This window comes from Chiloscyllium punctatum, chromosome 7 (assembly GCF_047496795.1).
Source record: "Chiloscyllium punctatum isolate Juve2018m chromosome 7, sChiPun1.3, whole genome shotgun sequence".
Classification (NCBI taxonomy): domain Eukaryota; kingdom Metazoa; phylum Chordata; class Chondrichthyes; order Orectolobiformes; family Hemiscylliidae; genus Chiloscyllium; species Chiloscyllium punctatum.
This window is the reverse complement of record NC_092745.1, coordinates 116,639,013-116,655,733: the sequence shown is the minus strand read 5'-3', so window position 1 is coordinate 116,655,733 and position 16,721 is coordinate 116,639,013. Positions and strand designations below refer to the sequence as shown.

Below are 16,721 nucleotides of genomic sequence, written 5' to 3'. Positions count from 1 at the left end.
AAATCTAGTAATGAAGACTAAGACCTCGTTTACTGTCTGTTCTACACCACAATCCTTGGGATGAAGACAAGATGAATTCTACTTGTTCAGAGTATTGCAGCAGGGATCACTTGCAAAGGGATTCATTCTAACACCAACTTAGGTCCATACTAAGGTCCATACATAGGTGCAAGTTAGATGAATTGGCAATGGAAACTTGCCCCATAGTGTTTGGGGATGGGCACGCTAGGTGGATTGCCAGACGATAAATGTGGAGTTACAGGGATTGTGGGATGTCGATCTGTGTGGGTGCTCTTCAGAGGGTCTATGTAGACTTGACTGGCTGAATGGCCTCTATCTGTACTGTGGGGATTCTATGCAGTTGTACATTTACTCAACAGTCACATGAGCCCCATTTCTCTTTAAAGTCAAACGACTTGTTTTTCTCATGTGACCTTAGACACCATAAGATTTATTGGATCTCTGCTGTAGTCTTTCATAATGTGGTAAAGTGTAGATTGATGGCTACAGACCCCTGACTCAAGACAGTTAATGTCTTCTCAATGGATAACTTAATGTAGACCAGCCTCAAAGTGACACTGGAAAGACCTGCTGATATCGTGATAATGTATATTACTGTGTGAAAAGAGGGAGATGGAGAAGAAAATAGTGCCAATAGCTTTCAAAACAGTATTGTCTTTTAAAGCTTTATTTAAAGTTGGTCGTTATACAGTAGGTCAAGGTGGGTTCAAAGTTGGCCTGTGGTTTTTCATGAATTTCCATATGATTCATGGTTTAGATTCTTTTTGATAGATGACCATGCAAGTATATTACTCATCAAAATAAACTGAAACTAAACAGTCTGATGCAAGACCTGGAACTATACAGAAGGCCAATAACGTCTGCGATTACAAACTCACTAATTAGGAGCTGAAGGAGACCATTCTGCTGCTCAAATTTGCTCCGCCATTCAATGAATCATGGCTTCCCCGATTGATTGCTCCACATTCCTGCCTATCCCAATAAGCTCTCACCTCCTGGCATATTAAGAATCAGTCCATCTTTGCCTTTTTTAAAAAAAATTCAAAGACTCTGCCACCACTACGTTTTGACGAACAGTGTTCTGTAGATTTTCAAAACTTAGACCCCTTATTTTGAAACAGAATCGTAGTTCCCATATGGCAACAGAGTAGCAACAGAATAGCAGGGCTGCATGCAGGCTCTAGTGCCAGGTGCTCATCTGCTCCCATATGCTTTTTTTACTTTTCCTTTTTTTGTTCATTTTCTTTAAAGCCTTTTGTGACAGTTTAATCAGTGGCATTAGGGTGGCAGTGAAAGCAGGCCAAGTGCAGAATGGCAGCAAGCTCCCAGCAGGCAGTGGAGGTGGACATGATTCCTCCCAGTGTTTGGAGGCCGCAGCAGCAAGAATGTAGCTCAGCATTCGGGACCAGCGGCGGCAAAGCTCTTCCAGCAATTGGAGGTGGCAGCAGCGGACAATTCAAGATGGTGGCATCATCAAGGTGCCGTTTGGAGGAGGGTGGTTGGAGTGGGACCTCTGGTTGCAGTCGGCCCAGAGCAGGGATTCCTGGCATTGACAAGGCAGCAGCGGAGCCAGGCGCTTCTGGTTACAGCCACGGCAGGCCCAGAGCAGGAACTCTGGTCATCGCCGAGGCAGCTGCAGCAGTTGCTGATTGTGGTAGGACCCGAGCCATGGGCTCCTGTTTATCAGCGAGGCAACAGTGGAGCCAGGGACTCCTGGTTGTGGTCGTGACAGGCCCAGAATCGGAACTCCTGATTATTGACGTGGCAGCTCCTGGTTGTCGGTGAGGTGTAGGCAGCAGGCAGCAGAGCTGGAGACTCCTGATTGTGGGGGGAGGGTGGGTTCAACACAGGACCCAGCATCACTGTTGGCAAGATGGGCCCAATGGCAGAGAGGTGGCACCTAAATCATGGAAACTCCTACATTGGTGGTTCCAGTGCAGGCGGTGGAGGTACAAATGTTGTTGGTAAGCTGGCTCAGGCCACACAGCGGAGGCAGCAGAAAATGATAGACTGTCCTTTTTCACTCTTAAACTATTCAAAATAGCACTGGATTGTGATGACAATTGAAGGTTCTCTCTGTATTTTACTGTATTTTACACTGTAAAATGCAAGTGACAATAAATTATCCATTTCAATTCAAATATCTTATCCACATCCACCTCTCTAAAGACCTGTCAAGATTTTGCTTGTTTCAATAAAGTCATCCTTGATTATCCATTTAACATATCTGTACACCTTTGTGACCTTTTTGTGTCCATTTGATAAGCTCCCATTGCTGTATGATTACTATTAGTGGGCCTGTGAGCACATCTCACAACTGATTTCTTATCTTTATCATATCTCATTTCTCCCTAAACATGATGTCCTGAACTTTGTTCATCCTTCTGTATTGTGCTGATACGATTACTTATTAATAGAGCCAACTCTCCACATTGTCCTAGTTTTGTAGTCGACTTCAATATCTTGTTTCCTTCAATATTCAGATCCCCTATCAAATTATGTCACTCTGCAGCCAATTCTGTGCGATGATATTAGATTGTATTTATTCTTTCATGATCAGTCATCTGTTGTTTTCACTGCTGCATACTTTCGGCCATAGATTCTTCAGCTTTTTCCTTCAATTATTTTTGTAACCTTTAGCCTTACCTGTTGATTTAATCTTAGGGTAGGGTAGAAAGCACAAACCTGTCAGTGTTTATACGTTATCTCTCTTACCTTGTCGCTGTGCTCTGCTTTTCCACATCTTCCTAAATTTAACCCCAACCCTCAGTATTTGGTTTAAAAGCTTCTTTCATTTGCTACTTATTCAGTATACTACTAGAACACTAGCTATAGCATGGTTCAGGTGTAGCTTCATCCCAACATATGGTTCTCATTTTCCCTAACATTGGTGCCAGTGTCCCAAGGACTAGAGTCCATTTCTCCCAATTTATAAGAGAAGTATTCATTATTGTAAACCTCGTTATAATTCAGAGATGATTATCTTTTTGAGTATTTATTTCTGATACTGCCTGTACAGAACCCCTCTCCTTGACCCGCCAACATCATTGGTACCTATATGGACCACTGAGTGTTCCCCTTGCAAATAGATTTAATGCAGGTGGGAAGACTAAATTAAATGGTAGAACCTGTAATAGCATACAAAGGGATCAACGTGTAACGGTCCACAGTGTCTGAAAGGAGCAGCACAGTGGACGAGGAGTTCAAGAAGTCAGATGATATGTTTGCCTTCATCAGTTAGGGAATATTGTATAAAAATTGGTGAGTCATGTTGCAGTTGTATCAAACTTTAGTAAGGTCACATTTGGAATATTGTAAACACTTCTGGTGGCCAGATAACCAGACTGATGTTGAGGCTTTAGACAGGGTACAGAAATTGTTTAGCAGGATGTTGCTTGGTTTGGAGGGTATTAGCTGTGAGGAGAGAAAGGACAAACTTGGTTTGTTTTCACTTGAACATCAAAGGCTGAGTGGTGACCTGTTGGAAGTTTACAAAGTTGTGAGAGTCAGAGTCTTTTAGGCAAAAGTGAGGACTGCAGATGCTGGAAATCCGAGTCGAGATTAGAGTGGTGCTGGAAAAGCACAGCAGGTCAGGCAGCATCCGAGGAGCAGGAAACTCGACATTTCGGGCAAAAGCCTGATGAAGAAAAACGTTGATTTTCCTGCTCCTCGGATGTTGCCTGACCTGCTGTGCTTTTCCAACACCACTCTAATCTAGTCAGAGTCTTGTCCCAGGGTAGAAATGTCAATTATGAGGGGATGTACGTTTAAGGAAAAACAGGGTAAGTTTAGAAGACATGTGAGAGGCAGGTGTTTTTACAGACTGTGGTAGGTGTGTGGAATGTGCTGCCCGTGGAGGGGGACAATGGCAACGTTTAAGAGGCATTATGACAGATATATAAATAGGCAGGGATAATAGGGGTACAGACAGCAGAGCAGCAAAAGGTTTTTAGTTTAGAAAGGCGTCATGTGTTGGCACAGTATTGGTGGTCAAGAGGGCCCATTCTTTTGCTGGACTGTTCTTTGTGTATCTAAAGTTCTTGATTAGTGAGGGAATCGAAAGTTACAGGGGGAAGGCAAGAGAAGGGGTCTGATAAACACTGCAGCCATGATTGAATGGTGAAGCAGACTCTATGGGCCAAATGGCCTAGTTCTGTTCCTAAAACCTATTTTGATGGCAGAAGCAATTTGCTGCATTTTTTATGCATATGTCTGGTGGCATGGAGAGTTTCTCACTATTCAGCAATGAATTGATGATTGAAGGGGCTATAGCTTGTTAATTTGTTTAGTAACACTCTTCACCAAATTTATATTCCGCTTCCGAAGTTACCAAATCTGCCAAACAAACTGGATGTCGAGCATTCTCATTGTAGAAGTCAAAGATGGTGCTTGGTGAAATTAGCTCACTGCTAGCTGTGAAGAGCTCGTGGGTAAGCGGTTGGTGTGGCAGCATGCTCCTTTTGCTGTTTTCACCTGGCTTCCGCTTTATCCAGTCTCATTGCTCGGCACCTTTCCCGAATGCTTCTCCTCCACTTCGAATGGTTTTGGGCCATTGATTCCCAGGTGTCTTTGGGCGGCACGGTGGCACAGTGGTTAGCACTGCTGCCTCACAGCACCAGAGACCCGGGTTCATTTCCCACATCAGGCGACTCTCTGTGTGGAGTTTGTACATTCTCTCCGTGTGTGCGTGGGTTTCCTCCGGGTGCTCCGGTTTCCTCCGACAATCCAAAAATGTGCAGATTAGGTGAATTGGCCATGCTAAATTGCCCGTAGTGTGAGGTGAAGGGGTAAATGTAGGAGAATGGGTCTGGGTGGTGTGCGCTTCGGCGGGTCGGTGTGGACTTGTTGGGCTGAAGGACCTGTTTCCACACTGTAAGTAATCTAATCTCATCTCATCTAAGGAATGCTGCACTTTGCCAGTGAGGCTTTGAGGGTATCACTGAAACGCTGTTCTGTCCACCTGGAGCTTGCCTGCCATTTCGAAGCTGGGAATAAAGCACCTGCTTGGCAAACCTTGTGTTGGTCATGCCATTGTAGCTGACCAAAGGTGGTCAATCCCTCTACATTGGGGATGTTGGCCTGGTCAAGGATGCTGGTTTTGATGAATTGCACTATGCCAACAGGTCTAACATTGGCACTTGACTGTTGCAGAAATTAGTTACAAAGCAAATGCTGTCCAAACGCTTCCCATCACTTGTAAAACTTCTAGGCTGCTTTGGGAGGCAAGGAATATCTCTCTCTTCTTCTTATGTCATTTAAATATGACAAAGTTTTACTAAACACAACACAAACTTGATGAATGTCACTTTGGGATGACAAGGGGATTTAAGGGCACTCTCCTTTTGATGGTCACTCATCTGGATGCAGCAGCTTCACAACATTGTTGCACATAGTGCAACTAGCGTTATTGTCAAGCAGATGATTAGGCTGGTAAAGGTACAGTTCCACTGCTTCAACCAGTCAGGGGAGGTGCTTCCAGTATAATCTGTACAAAGTGTGCCACGTCACCTTGGCTGTATATTGTGCTTTGCAAAATTGGAGCAGACGAGTTGATATGATCAGTACTGAGGAAATGGGAGAGCAGGAGCAATCCTCTGGAGGAGAGGACAGAGCTTTCTCTGTGCACCCTGGAGCTTAGTGCCATCGGGCATTACAGGCCAGACAGGACCTGATTTCGACCAGGTCCCATTAAATGAGAGCTTGGTGTAGCGGACTATCATAGACTGTTGACTGTTATTCATGATGCTTGCAAATGGTGTTCATTAGAACAACAGAATAGCTATTTATTGTCACTTGTATTCAGGAAAATGGGAATCTATATGTTACCACTATTCGATGCAGTTTTGATTACAAAAACTATAAAAAGAAATAATTGAGACCAAGTTAGGACAAGGTTTATCTTCTGTTCCCTCCACGGCAGTCTGGGTTTATGGAGTGACTACAGGAAGCCACTGCTGAGACTACCAGAACAAGGATTTCCAGTCTCAACTCCACAACACTGCCACAGCCAAAACCAGCACCGAAACCACTGCATCACCACCGCAGCAAGGCAGGAAAGACCAGACCCGCCAAGTCAGCAAAGCTCAAGCCATTGCCATTTCAGTTGCTGCCCGAAGCTGCCATGTTACTTTGGGGACTGTGTAGCAGTGGTGGCTAGAGATGGTGTCTATATGGCATATAGTTAAGGACAGGTAAACAGCCAAACATGGTAATTACACCATAATTAGGGTGTGGGAATGGGGTTAAACATGCAAAGGAGTATCAGCCATGTAGGCTGTAGGCAGTGAGCAGCATGGCTTTGCGATGTTGAACCATTATGTTGCTGACGAGGCGCAACAGCAGATTGTTTCTCTGGGTGCACAGCAGCCTTTCAAAAATGACACTGGCTGAAGGGATGCTGACCTTTCAGTGGCTATCCGCTCAATGGCAAGTTGTTCTGGAAAAGTGCATGCTATTTAAGTAGAAGTGATAGATGCAGTAACAGTTAGAACATTTAAAAGATATTTGAACAGGAACATGAATAGGAAAGGTTTAGAGGATTAAGGGCCAAACAATGAGAAGTGGGGCTAATTTGGGAAATTTGGTCGACATGGATGATTTAGACTGAAGGGTCTGTTTCGGTGCTGAAGGACTCTGTCACTTCTTCCGGTAGTTCATCCCATAAAAGAGCCACCCTCTGTGAAAAAGTTACCCTCCAGCCCCTTTCTAAATCTTTCTTCTCTCACCTTAAAAATATGCCCCCTAGTTTTGAACTCCCCATCCTCGGGAAAAGACCTATTCACCTTTACCTATGCCCTTCATGATTTTGTATACCTAAATAAGGTTACCCCTCAACCTTCTACACTCCAGCAAAATAGGTCCCAGCCACTCCTTATGACTTGAAATCTCCAGTCCTGGCAACATCCTAGTGAATCTTTTCTGAACCCTCTCCAATTTATAAACCGCTATTGTGATACCCCTATTCAAAAAGAGAAGGAGGCCAATTAACGGGTAACTATAGACCAATTAACCTAACATCTGTTGTTGGAAAATTTTTAGAATCAATTATTAAGGAAATACGAGTAGAACATTTGGAAAATTATAATTTAATCAAGTAGAATTAGCTTGGCTTCATGAAAGGGAAATCGTGTCTTTATTAGAGTTTTTCAAGAAGTCTCAACCTTCTCGAAAAGTTGGAGAAGGTTGAGGGGATCCTTTAGCCCGAGGGGAATCAGTAGATTTGCTGCATTTGGACATCCAAAAGACATCTGACAAGGTACCTCACAAAAAATTAAGTCATAAGACCCTATGGTATTGGCATGAATAGAGAATTGGCTCATGAGCAAGAAACAGTGAGTGGGGATAATGGGTTCTTTTTCAGGTTGGAAACCCAATGACCACTGCAGGGATCAGTGCTCGGACCGCCACTGTTTGCAATAAATTTTTATTGACTTTGAGGAAGGAAATTAATGTTATTCTAGCCAAATTTGCAGGCAACACAAAAATAGGTAGAATGTTGAGAAGAATGTAGTTTACAGAAATATTGATTTGCTATGTAAGTGGGCAAAAAGTTGACAAATGGAATATAACGTGGGAAAATGCAACATTGATTTTGGAAGAGGGAACAAAAGAACAAAATATTACTTAAATTGAGAAAGCTGCAACACAAGAGGACTTGGGGGTGCTTGTGCATGAAACACCAAAAAGGTAGCACTCTGATGCAGCAGGTTATCAGGAAGCTTAATGGAATGTTGGCCCTTACTTCAAACGGGTTGGAGTAGGGAAGTCTTAATGCAGCTGTACAAGATGAGACCACATCTGGAGTATTGTGAACAGCATTGATTCCCTTATTTAAGGAAGTATATCATTTCATCAGTGACAGTTCAGAGAAGGTTTGCTGGGATGATTGCTGGTGTGGATGGATTGTCTTATGAGCAAAGGCTAAACAGGTTGGAACTCTACTTAATGAGTTTAGAAGAATGAGAGGTGATCTCATTGAATCTTAGAGGATTCATAAGGGTAAATGCTGAGAGGATGCTGCCCATGCCAGAATATTGTGAGTAATTTTGGGCCCCGCACCTCAAATGTATTGGCCCTGGAGCGGGTCATGAGAATGATCCCAAGAGGCTTAACATGTGGAACATTTGAGAACTCTGGGACTGTGCTTAATGGAGTTTAGAAGGATGAGGGGGGTTGGAGGGATCTAATTGAAACTTACAGAATACTGAATAACCTGGACAGTGTGGATGTTGGGAAGATGTTTCCATGAGCAGGAGTGACGAAGACCGGAGGGCACAGCCTTCGAGTAAAGGGAAGACCCTTTAGAACAGAGATAAGGAGAAATCTCTTTAGCCAGAGAGTGGTGACTCTGTGGAGGCCAGGTCATTGAGTATATTTAAAGTTGAGTTAGGTATATTGTTGATTGCTAAGGGGATCAAAGGGTACAGGGAGAAAACGGGAAAATGGGGTTGAAAAACCCATCAGCCGTGATTGAATGGCAGAGCAGACTCCATGGGCTGAATGGCTGAATTTCTGCTCTTATGGTCTTGTGACCAAAGGGCATAGTTTCAGAATAAAGGGGTGTCAATTGAAGATGGCGATGATGAGGAATTTCTTCCCTGAGGGTTTTGACCCTTTGGAACTCCTTGCCACAGAGCTGCGGGGGCAGAGTCCTTGTGTATTTTTAAGGCTGGGATAGATAAATTCTTGATCAGTAGAGGAATCAAGGGTTTCGAGGAAAGGAGAAGAAAGTGGATGCGAATAATGTCAGATCAGCCATGATGCTATTGAATGCCAGAGCAAGCTCAAGGGGCCAAAAGCCAACCCCTGTTTCTGTTTTGTATCATCTTCTAGAACTAATAAAGCTGCTGCAGTCATGTAAGCTCATGGACCCAACAATAAAATGGATTGTTTTGAGCCAAAATTAACATCCCTCTGAAAGACCACTGGAACTCAGATCTGTATTCCTTAGCTGATACACACCTTTCTGGAAGTTACATCTAGAGCTGAAAAATTGTCTGCAGAATATTCAGTTTGGAAAAGCAATGAACAGACTTGGGAATATACAAATGGACAATTTTATCAACAGCTGCATCTGAACAGTAAAAGAGAGACAACAAAACTTGGATTTGTGAACAAAAATTGGAAGGCTTGCTCTCTCCTCCTCCGTCTGAGATATGAACAATGATTTACTGAGAACTCATGACATTTGTAGTTTGCAATTTACGGAGGGAAAAACCCAACAGCTAAACAGGTGGACTCTGGACTTCTCATTCTCACTATTCAAAGACTCGCTTTTAAAATAAAATACAACAGTCTATTGCAGATAACCCCTTCTTTTGCCCCTATTCTACCCTTTTCTTTGTAAGCTCATTATCCGTGTTTCTGTGTGCTGCGCTTTTTATGTAATAAAACTACAAATTTGTCCCCCTCAAAAAAAACCTTTGAATAGGTTCTCCTTCATTTCTTAGATTTGATTAGGTTTATTTGAAGTATGATGGACATGGGTTTCAAAAAATTGATGCTGCAGACCGAGGGATTTGTAAGATGGGGAGCTGTGACTCCTCACATGGTCATAACAACTGTCTCACAGGAGATTTATTACCAAGCATCTCCATCAGATGCCATGTGCAGTCAATGTTTATCACATAATTGCAGCTATCGGTGTATTTCCGGCACCTTGGTGGTACTGCTTCTCATAGATCGCCCAGAGCTCATGCTTTAAAGGAACTACAACACTCAGCAGCTTATGTACCATCACGTCATTGGGCTTTTATGGGACAATCACAGTGAGCAATCACAAAAGCTGACCTTTTGAGCTCAGTACTGGATTAGTGGTGCTGGAAGAGCACAGCAGTTCAGGCAGCATCCAACGAGCAGCGAAATCGACGTTTCGGGCAAAAGCCCATTATTCCTGATGAAGGGCTTTTGCCCGAAACGTCGATTTCGCTGCTTGTTGGATGCTGCCTGAACTGCTGTGCTCTTTCAGCACCACTAATCCAGTATTTGGTTTTCAGCATCTGCAGTCATTGTTTTTACCCTTTTGAGCTCAGTCCCATTTATCTGTCCAGTCAGATTTGCTGGCATCAGCGAATGTGCTGTCTCCATTGTGTAGGCTTGTTGGTTCTAGTTATGCTTTACCCCTTTATCTCTAAGCATCTAATAAGCCAGACTTCTTGAGCTGAATTACATGGGAAAATTTCACCTCTAATACTGTCAGTGTTTGTGCAAAGTGATGACTGAGTCAAGTAACCGAAGTTTGTATTTTCCAGAGCTTGGAGGAAAGAATTTTTTCTGCCAGATACACCCCCATGTGGTTGTTGTCATGAACATTCTTGCTTTTAGCTAACAGGATTGTGCCTGTGAGTGGGCTCCAGAGTTTGAGTATTTATGGCATGTTAATGAGTGCACAACAGGTTCCTGACCATGAAGATTTGGAAAACTAAACCACCTGAAAGGTTCTGAGAACATTATGGCAAAACATAATGCCATCAGAAAACTAAGTTCTTTCCTCCCACTGAAGTTCTCCCACCCACCCTTTTAAAAGCTCCAGGGCGGACAAGGAAAATTCTGCCTATTAGCACTTGTTTACTCCACAGATGCCATAAGACAGCTTCCATGTTATTTGCTTCTGCATTGGATTCCTGCATTTTGATTCTTTCTTTTTAGAGTTCTTTGCAACATGAAGGTTTAAAACAAGCCACAAATTTTTTACTCATGTCATCAACCAGCTTTATTGTATTCAAATCAAGGTTTTGTTTGTAATGCTTGGTGAGATTATTGCATAGACAAGCAAATACTAATGGATTTTTATTTAAAACATCTATTCCTGAGGATACTTCTCCTTTTCTTGTTTTTTTCCACTCCCTTTTTGTTGGCCTCCTCCATGCTGCCCATCATCCTCAAGGGAAGCATAATTCTACAAACGCCTACAACATCAGCTGCTGGAACACAGAGAAAGAAAGTGGCTGTCCATTTAATACTGATCGTAGGGCATTACATTGTGAATCACCTGCTACTTATATGCTCAGCGAGTTTCTTAGTGCTCAAAGTATTTTTGGTTGTTCATTAATCACTTTATTTGGAGGTACTGTGGTGTTCAAGTACTCTGTAGTGTTGTGATATGGTGATCTAAAATGGTGAGTTTATTCATATCAATAGTGACTCTCCTATTAAACTAGCTTAATAAAGGTATCCTTTGTCTTTTAATGCTGGTGCTGTAGACCCCAGTCATGTCTTTTACCTAAGCACTATTTAGTTAACTCTGCTATTGAACACAGGTTGAAGTTGAAAAGCAGAAGTGATTAAAAAATCATGACCTGCCATCTTTCATTTGAACTGCCTGCCCTCAATGTAAAAACAATCTATGCGACTCTCATGCAAACGTTGCTGATTTAAATTTGCAATTAGCAATTCATGTAGACAGAACATAACGGGTGCTGTTGATATGGATTTATCTTGTGTCTGGAACAAAGTTGTCATTCTTAATGAGAAACCTTGAACTGAGTTAGAACAGATGTGCTGCGAAGATTGCCTTGATGTGCTGAGGGAACCTATCTGAAAGGAAAAGGGCTGCTTTTGTATTTAGATTACATGGCTATTTTACGCCACATTAAGTACTTTTCTATTAATATACTATTATGACAGATCACTGTTTAATTCTTTTATTTTAATAGAACAAATGGAAGTAATTATATATTATGTTCCCACAGAAATATTTTTCTATATTTGACACCCTTTGAACCTTCACCATAACAAACTATTTTTTAACTCTGTTGAAGCTCATTACGTAACTGACCTTTTCAGTATTTGAGTTTTGATTTGTCGATTCTTGCCTCCAAACTTGTCTACTTCTCTATATCAGTTTGTTTACCACTAAGTATTTTAAACCTTGAGATATTTTGTGATGACTTGGCATCCTTGTTACTTTAATGAGTTGTGCTGCTATATGAAGTATTTAACTAGTGATAGCTCATGTCAATTTTCTTTAGAAAAGCAATATATAGATAATGAGAGGTGGTGGTGTTCTTGACCTTTGTTGAAATCAAGTTTCTTAAAGTCACGTTATAATACGCAGCATGTACCTATTGAATTATGTTATTGAGAGTTATTGGTGTTTTAAAATAGGCAATGTATCGATCTTTCTTTACCCTCCTAAGTATAGAGATAACTTATTGTATATTCTCAAATTTTGACTACTTGCTTTTGACAACAATTACTAACAGTTATTGCATAATACAATTTGATTTTATGATGAAATAGACTTCCTTCTTGACCATCTTCTGTACCTGTTATTTGCATTTATTCTAGGGGTGAAGACAACGTAATGGGAGTAAAATACTGCTTAAGGAAAGATGATCATGTGGTTATTGTCATGCCATATCTAGAGCATGAGTCCTTTTTGGTAAGTTTATTTATAATTCAATTTGCATTTGATGTTACATTGCCAAGGATTAGCTAAAAATTGAAATGTTCTGGGAATGATTTTATTTTAAATGAAATGTGTTACTTTCAGGATCTTTTGAGTTCTATGAAGTTGGAAGATGTACGGGAGTATATGTATAACTTATTAAAAGCCTTGAAACGCATTCATCACTTTGGTATCATTCATCGTGATATCAAGCCAAGTAACTTCCTGTATAATGGACGCCTGAAAAAGTATGAATTTCTATCTAATGCCTATGTTATGTAATTAAAATGTATTGTTTGGATGAAGAGAATGCACGTATTATTTCATGCCAGCTACCTTAATAGAGAAAAAAATGTTTTATTTTGATCCAGGAACAATCCTGAAAAAGAATTGGATATGGTTATATATTATAATGTGCAGCTATCATAAATTAGTACTTTTACAAAACTAGAAACCTTCTTTTCATAAAATGTCTGTATCCTGGTGCATGTGGTTTTATCTTAAATTAAAATATTTGTTTTATTGCTTAATTGAGCTTTTAAAAGTTCATTATAATTTTGTCATAGCAACTTTTACATTCTTATTTCATTAGTCTGAAAGAATAGATACTATAGACAACTGAATACTACATAAATTAATTTCTAACTTGCTGAACACACCTAATTTAAGAGAATTGGACAAGATGATTGACTCTTCCCTAATTATTTCATTTTTTTTAAATTAATGTCTCATTACATTACAGGTATGCATTAGTGGACTTTGGTTTAGCTCAGGGTACACCTGACACTAAAATAGAACTCCTTAAAGTCGTAAAGACAGAGGACCAACAGGGAAGTAGCTCAAAGAACAAACCGACAACCAGCACTGGAAATAAGCTTCCAAACAGTGGAACAGCGAATAAACCTCTGGCGCAACATGCTACTGGCAAACAGCCCATTAAAAGGCCCTGGCCTCTTTCACAGGCTAAAAATGGAAAGGTTGTGTCTTGCCCATCTTTCACGTTTATCTTTATAATAGATAGTATAAAAAAATTGAAGGAACTAACATTGCTGGTGCATTCAATTATTGCATGTAAAATTTCTTCAGTCCTTTTTTAAAAGATAATGCTAGCCTCCTATTTTTAACATTGTAATCTAGCATGTGAAAACTTTAGCAATACTCATAAAGTATGATAGGGTTAGGGTTATTGCAGCCTTGAAGCTTATTCGACTTGCAGTAATAGCTACTTCACTGTTGCAAAATAAAATGAGTAAGGATTGCTGTTTGACATGTTCTTCCATCTAGAGATGTATGATCATATTCGAACATGAGACATGGGAAAATAAACCATGGGGCCCTTGAGCCTGTTCACCATGGAGTGCTATCATAGCTGATCTTACAAGCCTGGCTGGTTGGCAGAGTGCATGGATAAAAGGATCTTTCTAAGGGAGGCAGACAAGTGGTGTTCCACAAGGCTCAATGTTGGGACCACAACTTTTTACTTTATACATTAACGATCTAGATGAAGGAACTGAGGGCATTCTGGCTATATTTGCAGACAACACAAAGATAGGTAGAGGGACAGGTAGTATTGACGAGGCTGGGAAGCTGCAGAAGGACTTGGACAGGTTAGGAGAGGGGTAAAGAAGTGATGTCACATACCTTAGTAGGAAGAATAGAGGCTTGGACTATTTTCTAAATGGGGAGAAAATTCAGAAGCCTAAAGTGCAAAGAGACTTGGGAGTTCTAGTCCAGGATTCTCTCAAGGTAAACTTGCAGGTTGAGTCAATAGTTAGGAAGGCAAATGCAATGATGGCATTTACTTCAAGAGGACTTGAATATAAAAGCAGGAATGCATTTCTGAGGCTTTATAAGGCTCTGGTCGGGCCACAATTAGAGTATTATGTGCAGTTTTGGGCCAATATCTCAAGAAGGATGTACTGGCCCAGCAGCGTGTTCAGAGGAGGTTCACTAGAATGGTCCCAGGACTGAACAGCTTAACATATGAGGAACATTTGAGGACTGAGTCTACACTCGATGGCATATAGAAGGATGAGGGGGGATCTAATTGAAACTTACAGAACGCTGAATGGCCTGGACAAAGCAGATGTTTGGAAGATGTTTCCATTGGTAGGAGAAACTAGGACCTGAGGACACAGCTTTCGAGTAAAGGGAAGGCTTTTTAGAACTTCATCGCCCAGAGAGTGATGAATCTGTAGAATTCACTGCCAGTTCATTGAGTATATTTAAGATGGAGATAGATAGGTTCTCGATTGTAAAGGCAATCAAGGGTTGCAGGGAAAAAGCAGGAGAATGGGGTGAGAAACTCCTCAGCCATGATTGAATGGCGGAGCAGACTCTATGGGCTGAATGGCCTAATTTCTTCTCCTATGTCTTATGTTCTTCTGTCTCAACTCTAATTAAATTTTGCAAATTCTTTGATTCCAGGAAAGTGTAAAATATAGTCACTTGGTAATATATAGGACTGAAAACATTAGGTAGCTAGTGCATATCCTGCAATTTGAGTTATACAGTATGGATACATGCACTTCAGCCCACCATGTGTATGCCAGCTAACAAACACCAAACTAATCCCATTTATCACCATTTGGTTCATTCTTTACTATGCCCTGGTATTTTCAGTACTCATCCAGATGCTTTTTAAATGGTGTGAGAGAACATGGCTCCCTTAGCAGCACATCCTGTATATCTACCAGCCTCTGGGTGGAAACATTTTTCATCTGATCTCTCTAAAGCAGTTATTCCTCACATTAAAACTTATGCCCTCTGCTCTTAGATACATTTGTCAGAGGGAAGAGATTCTCACAATCTACTCTATCTATGCCCCTAATAATTTTACAGACTTCTGTCAGATCCATAAGCTGTAGGAGCTGAAATTGGGCCATTCAGCCCATCATGTCTGCTTTGCTATTCAATCATGACTGATAGGTTTTTCAGCAGCATTTTTCCACTTGCTCCCTGTAACCTTTGATTCCGTTGGCAATCAAGAACTTTTCTATCTCTTTCTTTTAGATATACTCAATGACCTGGTCTCCACAGCCTTCTGTGGCAATGAATTCCACAGATTTATTAATGTCTGGCTGAAGAAGTTTCTCCTTATCTCCATTCTAAAAGGCCTTCCCTTTACTCTAAGGCTTATGCTCTCGGGTCCTCGTCTCTTCTGCCAATGGAAATGTCTTTCCAATGTCCACTCTGATCAGGTTGTCCAGCATTGTGTAAGTTGCAATCAGATCCCCCCTCATCCTTCTAAACCCCATTAACTTTCGTCCCAGAGTCCTCAAACATTCCTCATATGTTCATTCCTTTCATTCTTGGGATCATTCTCATGAACTTCCTCTGGACCTGCTCCAAGGCAAATACATCTTTCCTGAAGTACGGGGCCCAAAATTGCTCACAATATTCTAAATGTGGTCTGACCAGAGTCTTGTAAAGCCTCAGGAATTTAAGCCCTGCTTTTATATTGTAGTCCTCTCAAGATGAATGACAGCATTGTATTTGCCCTCCTCGAACTCCAAGTCCCTTTGCACTTCAGATTTCTGAATTTTCACCCCATTTAGAAAACAGTCTGTGCCTCTATTATTCCTACCAAAGTGCGTGGCCTCACACTTTCCCACATTGTATTTCATCTGCCACTTTTTTACCCATTTTCCTCACCTATCTAATTCTTTCTGCAGCCTCCCTGCCTCCTCAATGCTACTTGCCCCTCCACCTATCTTTGTATCATCTGCAAACTTAGCCAGAATGCCCTCAGTTCCTTCATTCAGATCATTGATCTTTAAATGAAAATATGTGGTGCGCCATTAGTCACCAGCTTCTATTCTGAGAAGGACCCTGTTAACTGCACTCTCTGCCTTTTGCTAGGCAGCCAATCTCTATCTACGTAGTACCTTGCCTCTGTACCATGGGCCCTTACCTTACTCAGCACCCTCCTATGCGACATCTTGTCAAAGGCCTTTTTTTTAGATTAGATTAGATTACTTCCAGTGTGGAAACAGGCCCTTCGGCCCAACAAGTCCACACCGCCCCGCCGAAGCGCAACCCACCCATACCCCTACATCTACCCCTTACCTAACACTACGGGCAATTTAGCATGGCCAATCCACCTGACCTGCACATCTTTGGACTGTGGGAGGAAACCAGAGCACCCGGAGGAAACGCACGCAGACACGGGGAGAACGTGCAAACTCCACATAGTCAGTCGCCTGAGGCGGGAATTGAACCCGGGTCTCTGGCGCTGTGAGGCAGCAGTGCTAACCACTGTGTCATCGTGCCGCCTTCTTGAAGTCCAGGTCCATAATATCCATTGGCTCTC

The 16,721-nt window shown here is 41.6% G+C and overlaps 1 protein-coding gene across 4 annotated transcripts in view; it reads left to right on the top strand.

Annotated features, from left to right (window-relative positions):
* cdc7 (cell division cycle 7 homolog (S. cerevisiae)) overlaps positions 1-16,721 on the top strand; it is a 102,329-nt gene that overhangs the window by 44,971 nt on the left and 40,637 nt on the right. For all 4 annotated transcript variants that reach the window (XM_072574701.1, XM_072574700.1, XM_072574703.1 and 1 more), the window contains 3 exons: positions 12,310-12,403; positions 12,515-12,657; positions 13,152-13,386. In XM_072574701.1, coding sequence (XP_072430802.1) covers positions 12,310-12,403; positions 12,515-12,657; positions 13,152-13,386 — 472 coding nt within the window. The remainder of the gene's footprint in view (positions 1-12,309; positions 12,404-12,514; positions 12,658-13,151; positions 13,387-16,721) is intronic.